We start from the raw sequence: 13,142 nt of genomic DNA on the forward strand, positions 1-13,142 counted from the left end.
GGGCGGAGCCATCAGGCAGGGTAGGCGGTGCGGAAGGCGGGGTTGGGAAGGCTGCCCGGGACGCAATCCTCTGAGGGGCGGAGCGGTTTCCTGCCAATCATTGTTTGCTCGCCCTCCCCCTGGTGTTGGCCTGGTTGCCTCGGGGAGGGGGAGGTCGAGAAGGGGGCGATAAAATGGCGCAGGGGGCGGAGTGAGGTGCAGCCGTTCGCCCAGGCTTTGGCCCGGCTTCCGGAGGTGAAGAGCGGGAGGGACGAAGGGTCGGCGTTCGTCGTTTGGGCGGAGGGTCGGGGTCGCCTGTTGCATCTCCAAGGGGCCGCAAACATCGTCTGCCCCGGCGAGGAGGAGGGAGGCCCCCGTCTCGCTGAGGGAAGGGCTGATTTCTCGCTCCTGAGGTGATGGCGCGCGGGGAGGTTGTCCCTGCCCCCCACCTCCACATCCGTGGGCGAGTGACGCCCCTCATCCTGCTCAGGGAAAGAGCTGTCAGGTCTTCGGGCCGCGAGCGAGGTCGCTGGCCCTGCCCGTGGGGGAAGGGGTCTGTCTAGCCTGCCCGGGGCTCGTGCCGCGGTGGGTGTTGCCAGGGAGAGAGAGCTAGGGTGGCGGGCGGGCTTCCCGCGGCGCGTCGGGGTGGGAGAGGACGACCCACTCCCGGCGTCAGCGGGCCGCAGCCTGCCGAGGTGTGGCTGTCGGCGTCGGCCCCCGGGGGTCGGCTGCACCGCCAGAGCCCGCGGGGACCTGTGTCGCCCCGGGGGGAGGGGCACGGAGAAAACCCGCGCTTCTCCCGCTACCCGCGAGGAGGCGAGTACTCGCTTTCCCAAGTGGGAGGAGGGACGTGCGAAGGCCCTGGGCGCGGTGGCAGCGTTCCTCCAGGAGGCCGGGCGGGAGCCTTGAAAAGGCATCCCTGGGCCACCGTTGCTCTTTTCACCCAGGCCCTTAGGGAGAGGCCCCAGACATCTCAGGATGAGCCCGGAAGAGGGCCACCGAGAGAGGACGTAGTTCCCTGGCTTGTCCTCGTTTTTGTTTTGTTTTGTTTTTTCGCGGTTGTTAGGGGCCCCGAGCTTTAATAGAGCATTCTTATAAAAGAAACCTGTTGCTTCAGTTTAGAAAATTCCTGCTGCTTGGGCCGGTGTGGGACTCTTTTGTCACCCTAGCCTCGGGAATTGTTACCTAAAGCAGAGATTTCCAAACGAGTTATCTTTCCATTTTACAATGTTCGCAGTTACCACAGAGGAAGTTGCAAAATTCTTTCTGACAGTTTCAGTTCACTTTGTTTTTGTTTCAGTTTTTTTTTTTAAATTGGGTCCATTTTAGTGAAAAAGCTTTTTCTGTGTGCTTGTGTACTTCACGTGTAGTGTTTAGGAGAGGTTGGAACTCAAAGGCCGGTGAGAAGCCCCCTCTGCAAAATGATCCTTCTTTTGGCCCTGCGTATCAGACTGTAACGGCTTTGGTTTTAGAGCCTTGAAAGAGGATGTGTAGTGTACATATGGCATTGGCGTTTTGCTGTCCTAAATAGAATGAGGCTTTGTGCTCTAAGGCAATAGGTTTTCTGAGGTAAGATAAAAATAGATAGGGCACCCGTTTCTGAGGTTGCAACCAGGAGGTTGGAGAACAGAGAGGGGGTGGCTCGCTGAGCGTGCAGAAGGGGGTGGACAGGTGAGATGTGGAAGGACAGAATGGGGTCACAGGGTGTGGAGCAGGAGAATTAGGAGGATTTGGAGATAGGAAAATACTCCCTTAAAAATAAAGAAGCCTCCATGTTTAAGGGGTTTACCAGGCAAGTGGGAAGTGCAGGTGATGGGAGCATGGGAGACAGTGATTGTGGAACTTGAGAGCCTCAGGCTTATTATTGTTATTATTATTATTTTGAGACAGGGTCTCAGTAGGTACCCTGGCTAGCCTGGAACTCAAGAGACCCGTCTGCCTCTGTCTCCCAAATGCTGGGATTAAAGGCATCTGCCACCATGCTTTTCAAGAATTTCAGTTTTATTGAAGGTTTCCTTCCTTGAAAATTCAAATTGACTTTATCTCAAACACTTCCCTTCCCCTCCCACCTTTCTCCAGTGTAGCACATACTGGTTTGGAATTGGAAATGGGGCCTCAGGTAGCCTTGAATTCACCTTCCTAAATGCTAGGAATACAGATGAGTGGGCTCATTTATATTGAAGTTCAGAGACTTTTTTAAAAAAGATTTACTTATCTATTTATTACATATACACCAGATTGAATTGTAGATGGTTGTCAGCCACCATGTGGTTGCTGGGAATTGAACTCAAGACCTCTGGATGAGCAGTCAGTAATCTTAATCTCTGAGCCATCTCTCCAGCCCCCAAAATTCAGAGACTTCAAATGAATGAAGTCTTTGAATTTTAGCCTGGTGCCTCTAATTATACAAGACACTTCATGGGCCATTAATTTGAAGAAGTTACCTGATATTTCAGCTATCCATCCAGTCTGGTTTAGTGACAATATGATTAGATGTTTCACTAAGCAGATTATACTGAATAATTTCTAAAGTGGGCCTGGGGAAAGTTTCTTATCAGTTTATTCCTTTCCCTACCATTCCTGTGTTTAAGATTCTTCAGGTGAGGTGTAGGTTGTAGGTTGAAATAATAACCGTATCCACCACTTCTTAATTGTATCTGTAGTGTACTAGGTCCTTATGTTCATAGTCTTACTTATTCTTGTTAATAACCTTGTGAGAGTGATGTATTGTGAAGTTTCCTATTTTATAGGGGAAAATATTTGAGACTTGGGGTGTATTTTTCACACTGGCTTTATAACTTAATTTTTGTTGTTGTTTTGTGTTTTTGTTTGTTTGTTTGTTTGCTTTTGAGACAGGGTCTCTACTGCCCTGCTGGCTGGCCTTGAAGTGACAATGTAGACTAGGTTGGCATTGACCTCACAGAAAGAGATTCAACTGTTTCTGCCTCTTGAGTGATGGGATTCTAGGTGCATGTCACCTTACGCACCTATAATTTTAAGGCCAGTCTGGTCTACATAGTGAGTACCAAGCCAACCAGGGATACAAAGTGAGACCCTGTCTCAAAAAGACCAAAACCAAATTTTTTTGGGGGAGGGGGATTTCAAGGCAGGGTTGCTCTGTGGCTTTGGAGGCTGTCCTGGAACTAGCTCTTGTAGACCAGGCTGGTCTCGGAACTCACAGAGATCCACCTGCCTCTACCTTCCGAGTGCTGAGATTAAAGGCCACCAATGCCCAACTTAGTTTTGGTTTTTCAAGACAGGGCTTCTCTGTATAGCTGGCTCTCTTGGAACTTGCTCTGTAGACCAGACTGGTCTTGAACTCAGAACTCAAAGATTTGTCTGTCTGCCTCTGTCTCCTGAGTGCTGGGATTACAGGTGTGAGCCATCACCACCTGGCTCTTTTTTTTTTAATTTTTAATTTAAAAAAAATTTAAGGCACCAGATTGAAATTGTAGATAGTTGTGAGACACCATGTGGTTGCTGGGAATTGAACTCAGGACCCCTGAAAGAGCATTCAGTACTCTTAACCTCTGAGCCATCTCTTCAGCCCTCCTTTTTTTTTTTTTTTGGTAGTTAATTTATGTAGTGTATGGTGTGTAAGTTTCTGTGCATGTACATGGTGTGGGAGTGGAGTTCCAAAAAAACTAGTTAGTTCTTTCTATCTTTACCTGGTACTAGAGATTGAATTCAGATTACCATGCCAGTGGGGCAAGTACCTTTACTCACTGAGCCATCTGTCATCCCCTAAAAGTATTTCTTTTTTTTTTTTTTCCGAGACAGGGTTTCTCTGTATTGTTTTGGAGACTGTCCTGGAACTCGCTTTGTAGACCAGGCTGGCCTCGAACTCAGAGATCCGCCTGCCTCTGCTTCCCGAGTGCTGGGATTAAAGGCGTGTGCCACCAACGCCCGGCTCCCTAAAAGTATTTCTTATTATATATTTCAAGCTTAAAAAGTTAAGCAAGGTAGCGTAATGATTATACTCACTGTTCAGGTTTATCTTTCATCTCCATATTTGTTGGTTTTTTTTGTTACTGATTAAAAAAGTAGACAAAAACCTTATTATGGTTCCTAAAGTTCTAGGACTTGGGAGGCAAAGGAAGGAAGGAGAATCAGGAATTCAGGTCATCCTTGGCAAGTTTCAGGATAGTCTGGGCTACCTGAGACCGTCTCTCAAATACAGAACAAAAAATAACAGCAAGACTGGTCCATGTCTTCTTGCCATTCTTGTTTTCTTGTCACTACCAGAAGTTCTTGCTATCCTGAATTTGGTGTTTTTTGTTTTTGTTTTTGTTTTTTAGAGACAGCGTTTCTCTGTATTGTTTTGGAGGCTGTCCTGGAACTAGCTCTGTAGACCAGGCTGGCCTTGAACTTACAGAGATCCACCTGCTTCTGCCTCCCGAGTGCTGGGATTAAAGACGTTTACCACTACTGCCCGGCTCTTGTGGATATTTTTATAATTTTGTGATAAGTGTGTATATTCATAGAAGCTTTCTGTAACAGATAATTGCAGTGGGAAAAGGTAGGAAATCTTTAGAAGTCATCAGCCTGTTGCATTTTTGTAGGCCTTATGTGGATCCTGATTGGTTTGCTTTTCCTTAAGCCTGAAAAATATGAATAAGATAATTAGAAAATTTGAACAGGGGTTTAAATTTTTTATTATTTTGTTTTATGTGTATAGGTGTTTTTCGTGTATATATTTCAGTGTACCATTTATGTCTGCTGCCTGCAGAGGTCATAAGAGGCTATGGGATCCCTTGGAACCAGTGTTACAGACTGTTGTGAACCACCATGTAGATGCTGGGAATGGTACCCAGGTCCCCTAGAAGAGGAGCTCGTGCTTTTAACGTTTGAGCCACTTCTTCAGTCCTTGAGCAGGATACTTTAGGATAAGGAATTGTTATTTATAAATAAAATGTAGTGCCTGAGATTTGTTTTAAAATAATCTTTTAAAGGAGAGAGATGGAGTGAGAGATTAGCAATGGATTGGTAGTTTGGCAGCTGAGAGTGATGACTGTTTTTGTTGTTGTTGGTTTTTTATTTTGTTTTGTTTTGAGACAGAATTTCTCTGTGTAACAGCCCTGGCTGCCCTGCACCTCCCTTTGTAGACTTGGTTGACTTCGAATTTACAGAGATCCTTCCTGCCTCTGCCTCCAGAGTGCTGAGATTAAAGGCATTCACCATGCCAGGCCTACTTAGCTTGTTTTAAATTATAATAAAAATAATTTTTGAAATTCAGGGAAGTTGTAAAGAAAAAGAAAATGGTTTGTGTGAGTTAAATTTGCTTCTGTTTGTCTCTCTGTATGTGATATTGTTTGGGATGCTTTTGCTATTTGGGACATTTTGCCATTTGGGCATTATGAGAGAAGCTCAAAAGAGCCAGGTTTGTGACTTTGGATGATGGGTGAGGACAAGGGCAGCTTCTGGTGTGTTTTAGGTAGCTTAAATTATTTTTCCAAGTAATAAAAATCTGTCTTCAATATCTACATATCTCATAACTTATTAGCAAGCATACTAAATTTAGAAGGCCTAGGTTTGAATTCTAATTTTTCCATTTGCTAACTGGTTCTGGAGGTAAGTCTATGACAAAAGAGATAGGGAAAGATTACCTTTGGCGTTAGTCTTTGGTTTGGATTCTTGCTCTAGCATAATCATGTAGTGAATTTAAGTTACTTTATTTCTCCCACCTTTCACTATGAAAATTTAATGAACATTGCATTTGGCCAAGCAAGTGCTTGAACTATATGTTTTTTTGGAGTGATTGGGATGAGGGGGCAGTGGCTCAGAAAGGACTTCTAAGAAATGAAGTTGTAAACTGGGTAGTAATAGCATATACCTTTAATCCCAGCATTTGGGAGGCAGAGGCAGGTGGATCTCTGAGTTCGAGACCAATCTGGTCTAGACAGCGAGATCCAGAGCAACCAGGTCTACACAAAGAAACCCTGTCTCAGAAAAAAAAAGAAAGAAAGAAAAAAAAGTTGCTCAGTACTGTGATATTTGTATTTAGTAATATGAAATTATTGTTTTTTTTTGTGTTTTGCTTTTTGTTTTGTTTTGTTTTTAATTCTTGCTGTGTAGCCCAATCTGGTTTCCAGGTAGGGGGATTATAGTATGCACTACTGCAACTGGCACTAGTTTTTTTTTTTAATATTCATTATATGTACACTATTCTGCCTGTGTGTATTCCTGCAAGCCCAAAGAGAGCACCAAAACAAAAATGAACAAAAAAACAAAACAAAACCAAAATTATATGTTCTGGGAGGTTGGGAATATTTATTTCTCAAAAGTTTTAGAGTCATACTATGTAGCTCAGAAAATTGTTGAAGGAATGTATGAATTAAAGCTGAAAGTCAAAGTCTGGTATGGATGGTAATAAAGTGAAGGAAATGTTACAGTTTAAAAAGCTATAAAGGAAGCCAGTCTGGAGGTGATTCCTTTAATCCTAGCACTTGGGAGGTGGAGGGAGGAGGATCAGTTCAAGGCCATCATCCTCCACTGCATGGTGATTTGGATGCCAGCCTGGAGTATTCGAGACTCTGAGAAAACAAGCACTTGCCTAGCATGAGCAAAGCCCTCTGCTGGATCCCCAGTATTACATAAAGTAGGTGTGGTGGTGTGTGCCTGTAACTCCATCCCCTTATATATGTTAAGCAAGCATTAAACTACTCATCCATATCCCTTTCCCCACCCCCTCAGGTTTCAATTAATACAAGTAAACATTCAAGTAGAAAAAGAATAGAATGACATTGACGCTTGACCCTGTAATTGGTAATAATCAACAACTGTTGTGTTTATATCTTTGCTGACTTTTTCTTTGTTTTTTATATATATTAAAAATGAGGAAGGGGGTTGATTGGTATGGTCATAATTTTTAGAATTTGGTAGAATATAGTTTTTCTCCAACCCTTTTCTGTTTTACAAGGAAACAAATCCAAATGGTTAAGTGACTAATGGATTTAGGGCTTGTTAGTGACAGAGCTAGGTCTCAGGACTCTCAGTACTTATTTACCCCACTAAAGTAGACAATAGTCTTAAGAAAGTGCCAGTTTGCCGGGCAGTGGTGGTGAGCGCCTTTAATCCCAAGCAGAGGCAGGCAGATCTCTGTGAGTTCGAGATCAGCCTGGTTTACAAGAGCTAGTTTCAGGACAGCCTCCAAAGCTACAGAAAAACCCTGTCTCAAAAAACCAAAGCAAATAAATGAATGAATGAATGAATGAATGAATAAATAAATAAATAGATAGATAAAGTGCCAGCTCTAGCCAGCACTTGGGAGGCAGAGGCAGGCCGGTCTCGAGGCCAGCTTGATCTACAAAGCTACACAGAGAAACCCTGTCTCAAATCCCCCCCCCCCAAAAAAAGTGCCAGTTGTTGGGAGGAACGAAACCAGTTCTTAGTTGCATAATTTTTTTCTTGTAAAGATTTCTCTTTGGTGTTCTTCACTGAAAATAATCCAACTTCCTGGTTATTTTTTTTAAAATCAAGATTAAAATTAATAGATGGAACACCTTGAAGCATGATGCAGTTGACTTTGTAATTAGCAGAGTTGAAAGTGATGAGAAGATCCTTTCATTTTCTTTGTGCCTGCAGGAAGGTGGGAGTCAATCACTTTGACAAGTCTCCTGAAAGGAACAGCCAGCAGGAGTTGGAACCTTTTTCCATTTGGTCTCGTGGCAAAGGCAGAGATTGCTTCAGCAGCTCCACACAGTATGGAAGGCTTTTAATTTTTGTTTTTTGAAACAGGGTCTCACTGTATAGCTCTGCCTGACCTATAATATCCACCTGCTTTTACCTCCTGAGTGCTGGGATTAGCGGAAGGAACACTATACCCAGCAACATTTATCTCCCTCTCCTCCTGATTTTTGTTTTTGTTTTTTATTTTATTTCATTTAAAAATAATACATGTTTAAGTTGGGTCACAGGCCTGGAATCCCAGCTTCTATGGAGGCTGAGGCAGGAGAATTGCAAATTCAAGATTTGGTTGAGCAAGTTAGTTCCAGTCTGGGCACCTTAGTAAGGCCCTATTTAAAATTAAAAATTAAAAAATAGTCTATACTTAACTATAGAAGACTTGAATTGCATGCATGAAGCTCCAGGCTCAGTCACCAGAACAGGAAAGTTATAGTGTTTTCTTTTTTAAAAGTGTAAACTTTGTGTCTAAACAGTTTACAAAACATTTATTTTGCTTGTATATTATAGTCACCCCATGGTAGTACATCTAAAGTTATTTAATGTGCTTTTAAATAATTGAAAGTGTTTTTGACTCAGATGTCTCATGATTTTATTAAGCATTTCTCTCAGAGGTGGATGCATTTGACTCCTTTGAATAATACTACTTTGAACATACTGTGTTTCCTTGTACATTTGTAGAAGGTAGTTCTATATGATAAATTTCCAGAAGTGAGATTGCTAGATTAGATGGTTTTGCCAAATTACTCTTCACAAAATATTATATTAACTTAACCACTTTTTTTTTTTTTTTTTTTTTTTTTTGGTTTTTTCGAGACAGGGTTTCTCTGTATTGTTTTGGAGGCTGTCCTGGAACTCACTCTGTAGACCAGGCTGGCCTCGAACTCACAGAGATCCGCCTGCCTCTGCCTCCCGAGTGCTGGGATTAAAGGCATGCGCCACCAACGCCCGGCTAACTTAACCTCTTATAGTAGTGAGTGCTTGTCTCTACAGCCTCACCAACACAGATTATCATTCATCTTAATTTTTGCCATTATGATTGGGAAAAAATGTATCGTAAACATTTATTTCCATAATGCTGGTAATGATGATATCTTAATTATTTCTCAAGTTTAAAATCATAGTGCAAGTACAGAATTTGAGATACTAGGATGCTTTTTCTCTCTATATAGTAGATTGGAATCAGTTTAAGATATTTCTTGTTCTTCAGCAAAACCTTCTCATATTTTTCCAGATATGACGTGTTCACTGATGCCCTCTGAACAGTCTTCTGGTACCTCTTTTTTGGTTAAAGACAATGCCTCATTTTCTTGGGGTTCCTCAGATGAAGATGAACTGGATGACTCCTTGTTGGAGTTTTCTGATGGAGAAGAAGATGATGGCCATTTCAGTTTCACAGAGGAAGAGATTGAGATGCTCTTGAAGGATGATAATGGTGGGCATGATGAGTATGGAGAGAGAAAGTGTCAAATTCTACCTGGTACTCCTCACGAAAATTCTGTGTACAGCTTGGGACCATCAGCTGAGACCCCTGGCTTCTTCAAACTACCTCAACTAAGTACATCAGTTGGTCATGGACCAACTCCTAGTAAATCATTAAACAGACACTTTGTACTTGAAAAGAATCTTATAAAAGTAACTGTTGTTGCACCGTTTAATCCAACAGTTTGTGATCCTGTGCTTGATAAGGACAAGACCGATTCCTCCAAAGATACAGAAAACCCTGCTTCCCTTGGGGAACTGACGAGAGAAGATCATCTTCATCCAAATGAGAGTAAACATTGCACTGAACCTGAAGGGGTTAGTCCCAATAACTCTGCTTGGGATGGGCCCCTGCTTTCTTCTCCTTCAAATAACAACATCGAACAAACTGCCTCTGATAAAAATACACCTGAAAGTAAGAAACCTACCCCTGTATTCTCTCAGATCTCCAACCATTCAGAAGTACCTAACAGGGGATCATCCTGGAAAAATAGTGGATCACATAAATCAGGTTGTGAAGTAAGAATTCCAGTTGTGTCCAGTTCATCAAACAGAGTAAGTACATATTTTTCAAGACACAGTAGAAATAAAATTATTTTCATAAGGGTTCCTATATACTTATAGAGTATATGACTAGAATGCACTTGCTACAATCCCTAGTTACCCACCTTCCCCCCCCCCCAAAAAAAATGAAGTTTGCTGGGGTGGTAGTGGTGCATGCTTTTTTTTATCTCAGCATTCCAGAGGCAGAGGCAGGTGAATCTCTTTGAGTTTGAGGCCAGCCTGGGCTACAGAGAGAAACCCTGACTTGAAAAACAAAACAACAAAATTATATTCTCGTAATGATGTTTTCAGCTATAGGATACAGTTGAAAATTATAAAAATTACTTACAACTAGTAATTTTTCCTGTTGTATTCCTTCCATCTCTTCTGGAAAACAACAAATTAGCATACTTTCGACAAGGATTCTGGTGAGGTGAAAGGTGAAAGAAGACTAGGCAAAGTCATTCCTGTTCTACAAACTAGAACCAGGTAATGTAACATATAACCAACCATTCTAGTTTTCTCTTTCATTTCTTTCCTCCCCTTCTCAATATCTTCTTAATGTGTGGATGGGGGTAGGGTGGGAGGCAGGAAATCCTGCAGAAAGAATAAACATACTTGAAATTCTGAAGGTACCTGCTTGTGTTATCTTGAGCAAATCAAATAATCTTTCACTTCAGTTTCTGTATCATGTAAAATGAAGCTAATGTTGTCTTTATAGCCTCACTAGGTTATTTTAAAAGTAAAAAGGGGGCTGGAGAGATGGCTCAGAGGTTAAGAGCACTGACTGCTCTTCCAGAGGTCCTGAGTTCAATTCCCAGCAACTACATGGTGGCTCACAGCCATCTATAATGAGATCTGGTGCCCTGTCTGACCTGCAGGCATATATGCTGTATACATAATAAATAAATCTTAAAAAAAAAAAGAAAGTAAAAAGGACATACTAGGGACTGGAGAGATGGCTTAGTGGTTAAGAGCACTGACTGCTCTTCCAAAGGACCCAGGTTCAATCCCCAGTATCCACGTGGCAGCTCACAACTATCTGTAACCCCAGGGGGATCTGACATCTTCACATCCTTGCACACAAAATAAAGTTTATAAATTATTTTTTAAAAAAAGGCTGGGCATTGGTGGCGCACGCCTTTACTTTAATCCCAGCACTCGGGAGGCAGAGGCAGGCGGATCTCAGTGAGTTCAAGGACAGCCTGTCTCCAAAGCTACATAGAGAAACCCAGTCCCGAAAAAGAATATTAACCAAAAAAGGTTAAAATTCTCTTAGAAAATAATTTAGTCTTATTTTTCTTTTCTTGCATACAACTGGAGGCAAATATCAATTAGGGTTGCAGATTTGAGGCATTTTTTTTTTTTTTTTAGTTTTTTGTTGCCAGGAGATGGCAGTATCTGTACATAGGCATTTTCAATTGAGTGTACTGGAAAAGCTACTTTTTAGGTTGAATCCTATTGCTTTACTTACAATAAAATTGAGAAAAGTTGTTTTTTTAATACACTTACGGCATATTCTGTTTTAAAATTTAAAAACGACAGATAAGATTATTTGCCACTAAATTTTAGTTTTGTGGATTCTATTTCTTTTTCCACATAATTGAGGAGCGTTCTGTCAATTTTCCCCCCTTTTTTGACATTTTTTAAAATTTTTCGTGGATAGGTGTTTTACTGTGTTTATAGTGTCCACAGAAGGCTAGGGTGTCAGGTCTTCTGGAACCGGAGTTAAAGTTGTGAGCTGCTATGTGGGTAATGGGAATTGGACTACAGGTCCTCCAGAAGAGCAGTCAGCACAGTGCTTGAGCCATTTTTCCAGCCCCACTGTGAATTTCTTAAAAGTGAAATTATAACAAAACACACAAATCAGGCTACTTGGAACACTAATAAATTCACAATTTCAATATTTTCATCCACCAGTTCTTTTCATGCAGAGCTATCAATATGAACAAGGACCAGAAATTGTTGCCAAGATTGTGATTGCCTTAATCTCATTCAACTTTTCCTGTGTGGCTCAATGAAGTTGGTTAAAATTGACTTACTCAACAAATGCTTTCTGTCTCTATGAGCTACTTCATTTTTACCTTCTGATATTTTTTGTTACCATGAGTTACATTTTTTTCCTTTATTTCTATATTTTTGGTTGTGAGCCTAGCCTTTAACAGCTGAGCCATCTCTCCAGCCCTTTCCTTTACTTCTAAACTCTATGCTTGATTTTGGTTTTGTACTGTGACTAATATTATCTCTTCTGTCATTGGATCTTAGAGAATTTGTCTCTGAAAGTTGGTTGTTTTAACTATCAATATGTGACTTTTCTACAAAGCACTATATTCATGGTTCTAATGGACTGTTTTTCCTCCTGGTTTGCTTTATTCAAGGATGTTTTCACAATCAGATCTCGAAAAACAGAAGGATATTTATCTCAGCAAGGTCATTGCTCATATAGAAGACCCAGGGGACTCTAACCAAGGTAACATGGTAACCAGAGAATGGCTTACAAAACATGTATTGAGGCATTGTCTTTCCACGGTAATGAGCTTAAAACTGGGATGCTGTTTTGTATTTTCTTAAATTTGATGAAAAAGAAAACTTTCTTATGCCAAGATTTACTTCAAAGGATTATTTAAGCAGATAATTGTGCAAAGTAGTTTGGCTAACAAGTGTTAGAGAAGGGTGATTCAGGTCATTGAGTTTCTCTGTAGTTGAGGGTTATAACCCAGATCTTAATGGTTTTATTTTTTTTTAACTGGAAGTTGTCATTATTATTATTATTATTATTATTTTGTCTCTTAAATAGTAGAAGTAGTTTTGGGTCTTTTAAAATGTGGAATTATTTTCCTTGTTGCCTTTTGCTTTTAAGTGTAAAATGTAAGCATTTCAAGACTCATCCTGTGTCTTGGCTTCTCAATACAAACTCTTTTTGAAATTCTGGACTATGTTTTCTGTTCTTCACACTAATCTCTGAATCGTTTAACTTCTTTTCTTGTTCAGCTTTTGTGGAATACTTGTACAAGTGTTAAGTTTGAAAATTAGGAAAAGTAGCAGTAGGTCTTGCTTTGCCTGCTGGGAATTTATAGTCTAAAGAAGATGATTACACTAAAATAATGATTAGTTTTTTGAAAAAATACACTTAATGTAGAAATGACAAGGGACCCCTTCAGTTTGTATTTGGGAAGAATGGAGGTGATTGAGAAAGATGTCCTAGGTGTATTCCATAGAAAAGGCAATGAGTTGTCGGACTCCAGATCTATTCTGGGGACGGTTTGGGGATATTGTTCTACAGAGCAGAGCCTCCTTTCTCTTGAAGGTAGTAGTTTCTGTTTTTAAGACTACAGATGAAAAGTAGAATGCTGACATCCACCAGGAGAAATTCTTAAAAATAGCTCCGTTTTTTACTCATGATTTTATAAAGCAATTAGATACCACTGGTTTTCATTTCTTAGCCCTCTGTGAAA

The 13,142-nt window shown here is 41.0% G+C and overlaps 1 protein-coding gene across 16 annotated transcripts in view; it reads left to right on the forward strand.

The window, feature by feature from the left end:
* The window catches only part of LOC101832004 (S100P binding protein), a 40,038-nt gene that overhangs the window by 724 nt on the left and 26,172 nt on the right, over window positions 1–13,142 (forward strand). For 3 of the 16 annotated variants that reach the window (XR_005881232.1, XM_040756568.1, XM_040756579.1), the window contains exons 1-5: window positions 140–234; window positions 7,564–7,680; window positions 8,897–9,699; window positions 10,094–10,176; window positions 12,066–12,157. Coding sequence is in view for 15 of the 16 variants with exons in the window: in XM_040756568.1 (XP_040612502.1) it covers window positions 8,899–9,699; window positions 10,094–10,176; window positions 12,066–12,157 (976 nt within the window). In the remaining variant the exon portion in view is untranslated. Of the gene's footprint in view, window positions 1–139; window positions 235–255; window positions 393–5,237; window positions 6,578–7,563; window positions 7,681–8,896; window positions 9,700–10,093; window positions 10,177–12,065; window positions 12,158–13,142 lie in introns of those variants that run through there. The other 13 variants (XM_040756577.1, XM_040756580.1, XM_040756581.1 and 10 more) reach the window with 12 other exon arrangements.

The sequence above is a fragment of the Mesocricetus auratus genome, unplaced genomic scaffold, assembly GCF_017639785.1.
Source record: "Mesocricetus auratus isolate SY011 unplaced genomic scaffold, BCM_Maur_2.0 Super-Scaffold_100014, whole genome shotgun sequence".
Classification (NCBI taxonomy): domain Eukaryota; kingdom Metazoa; phylum Chordata; class Mammalia; order Rodentia; family Cricetidae; genus Mesocricetus; species Mesocricetus auratus.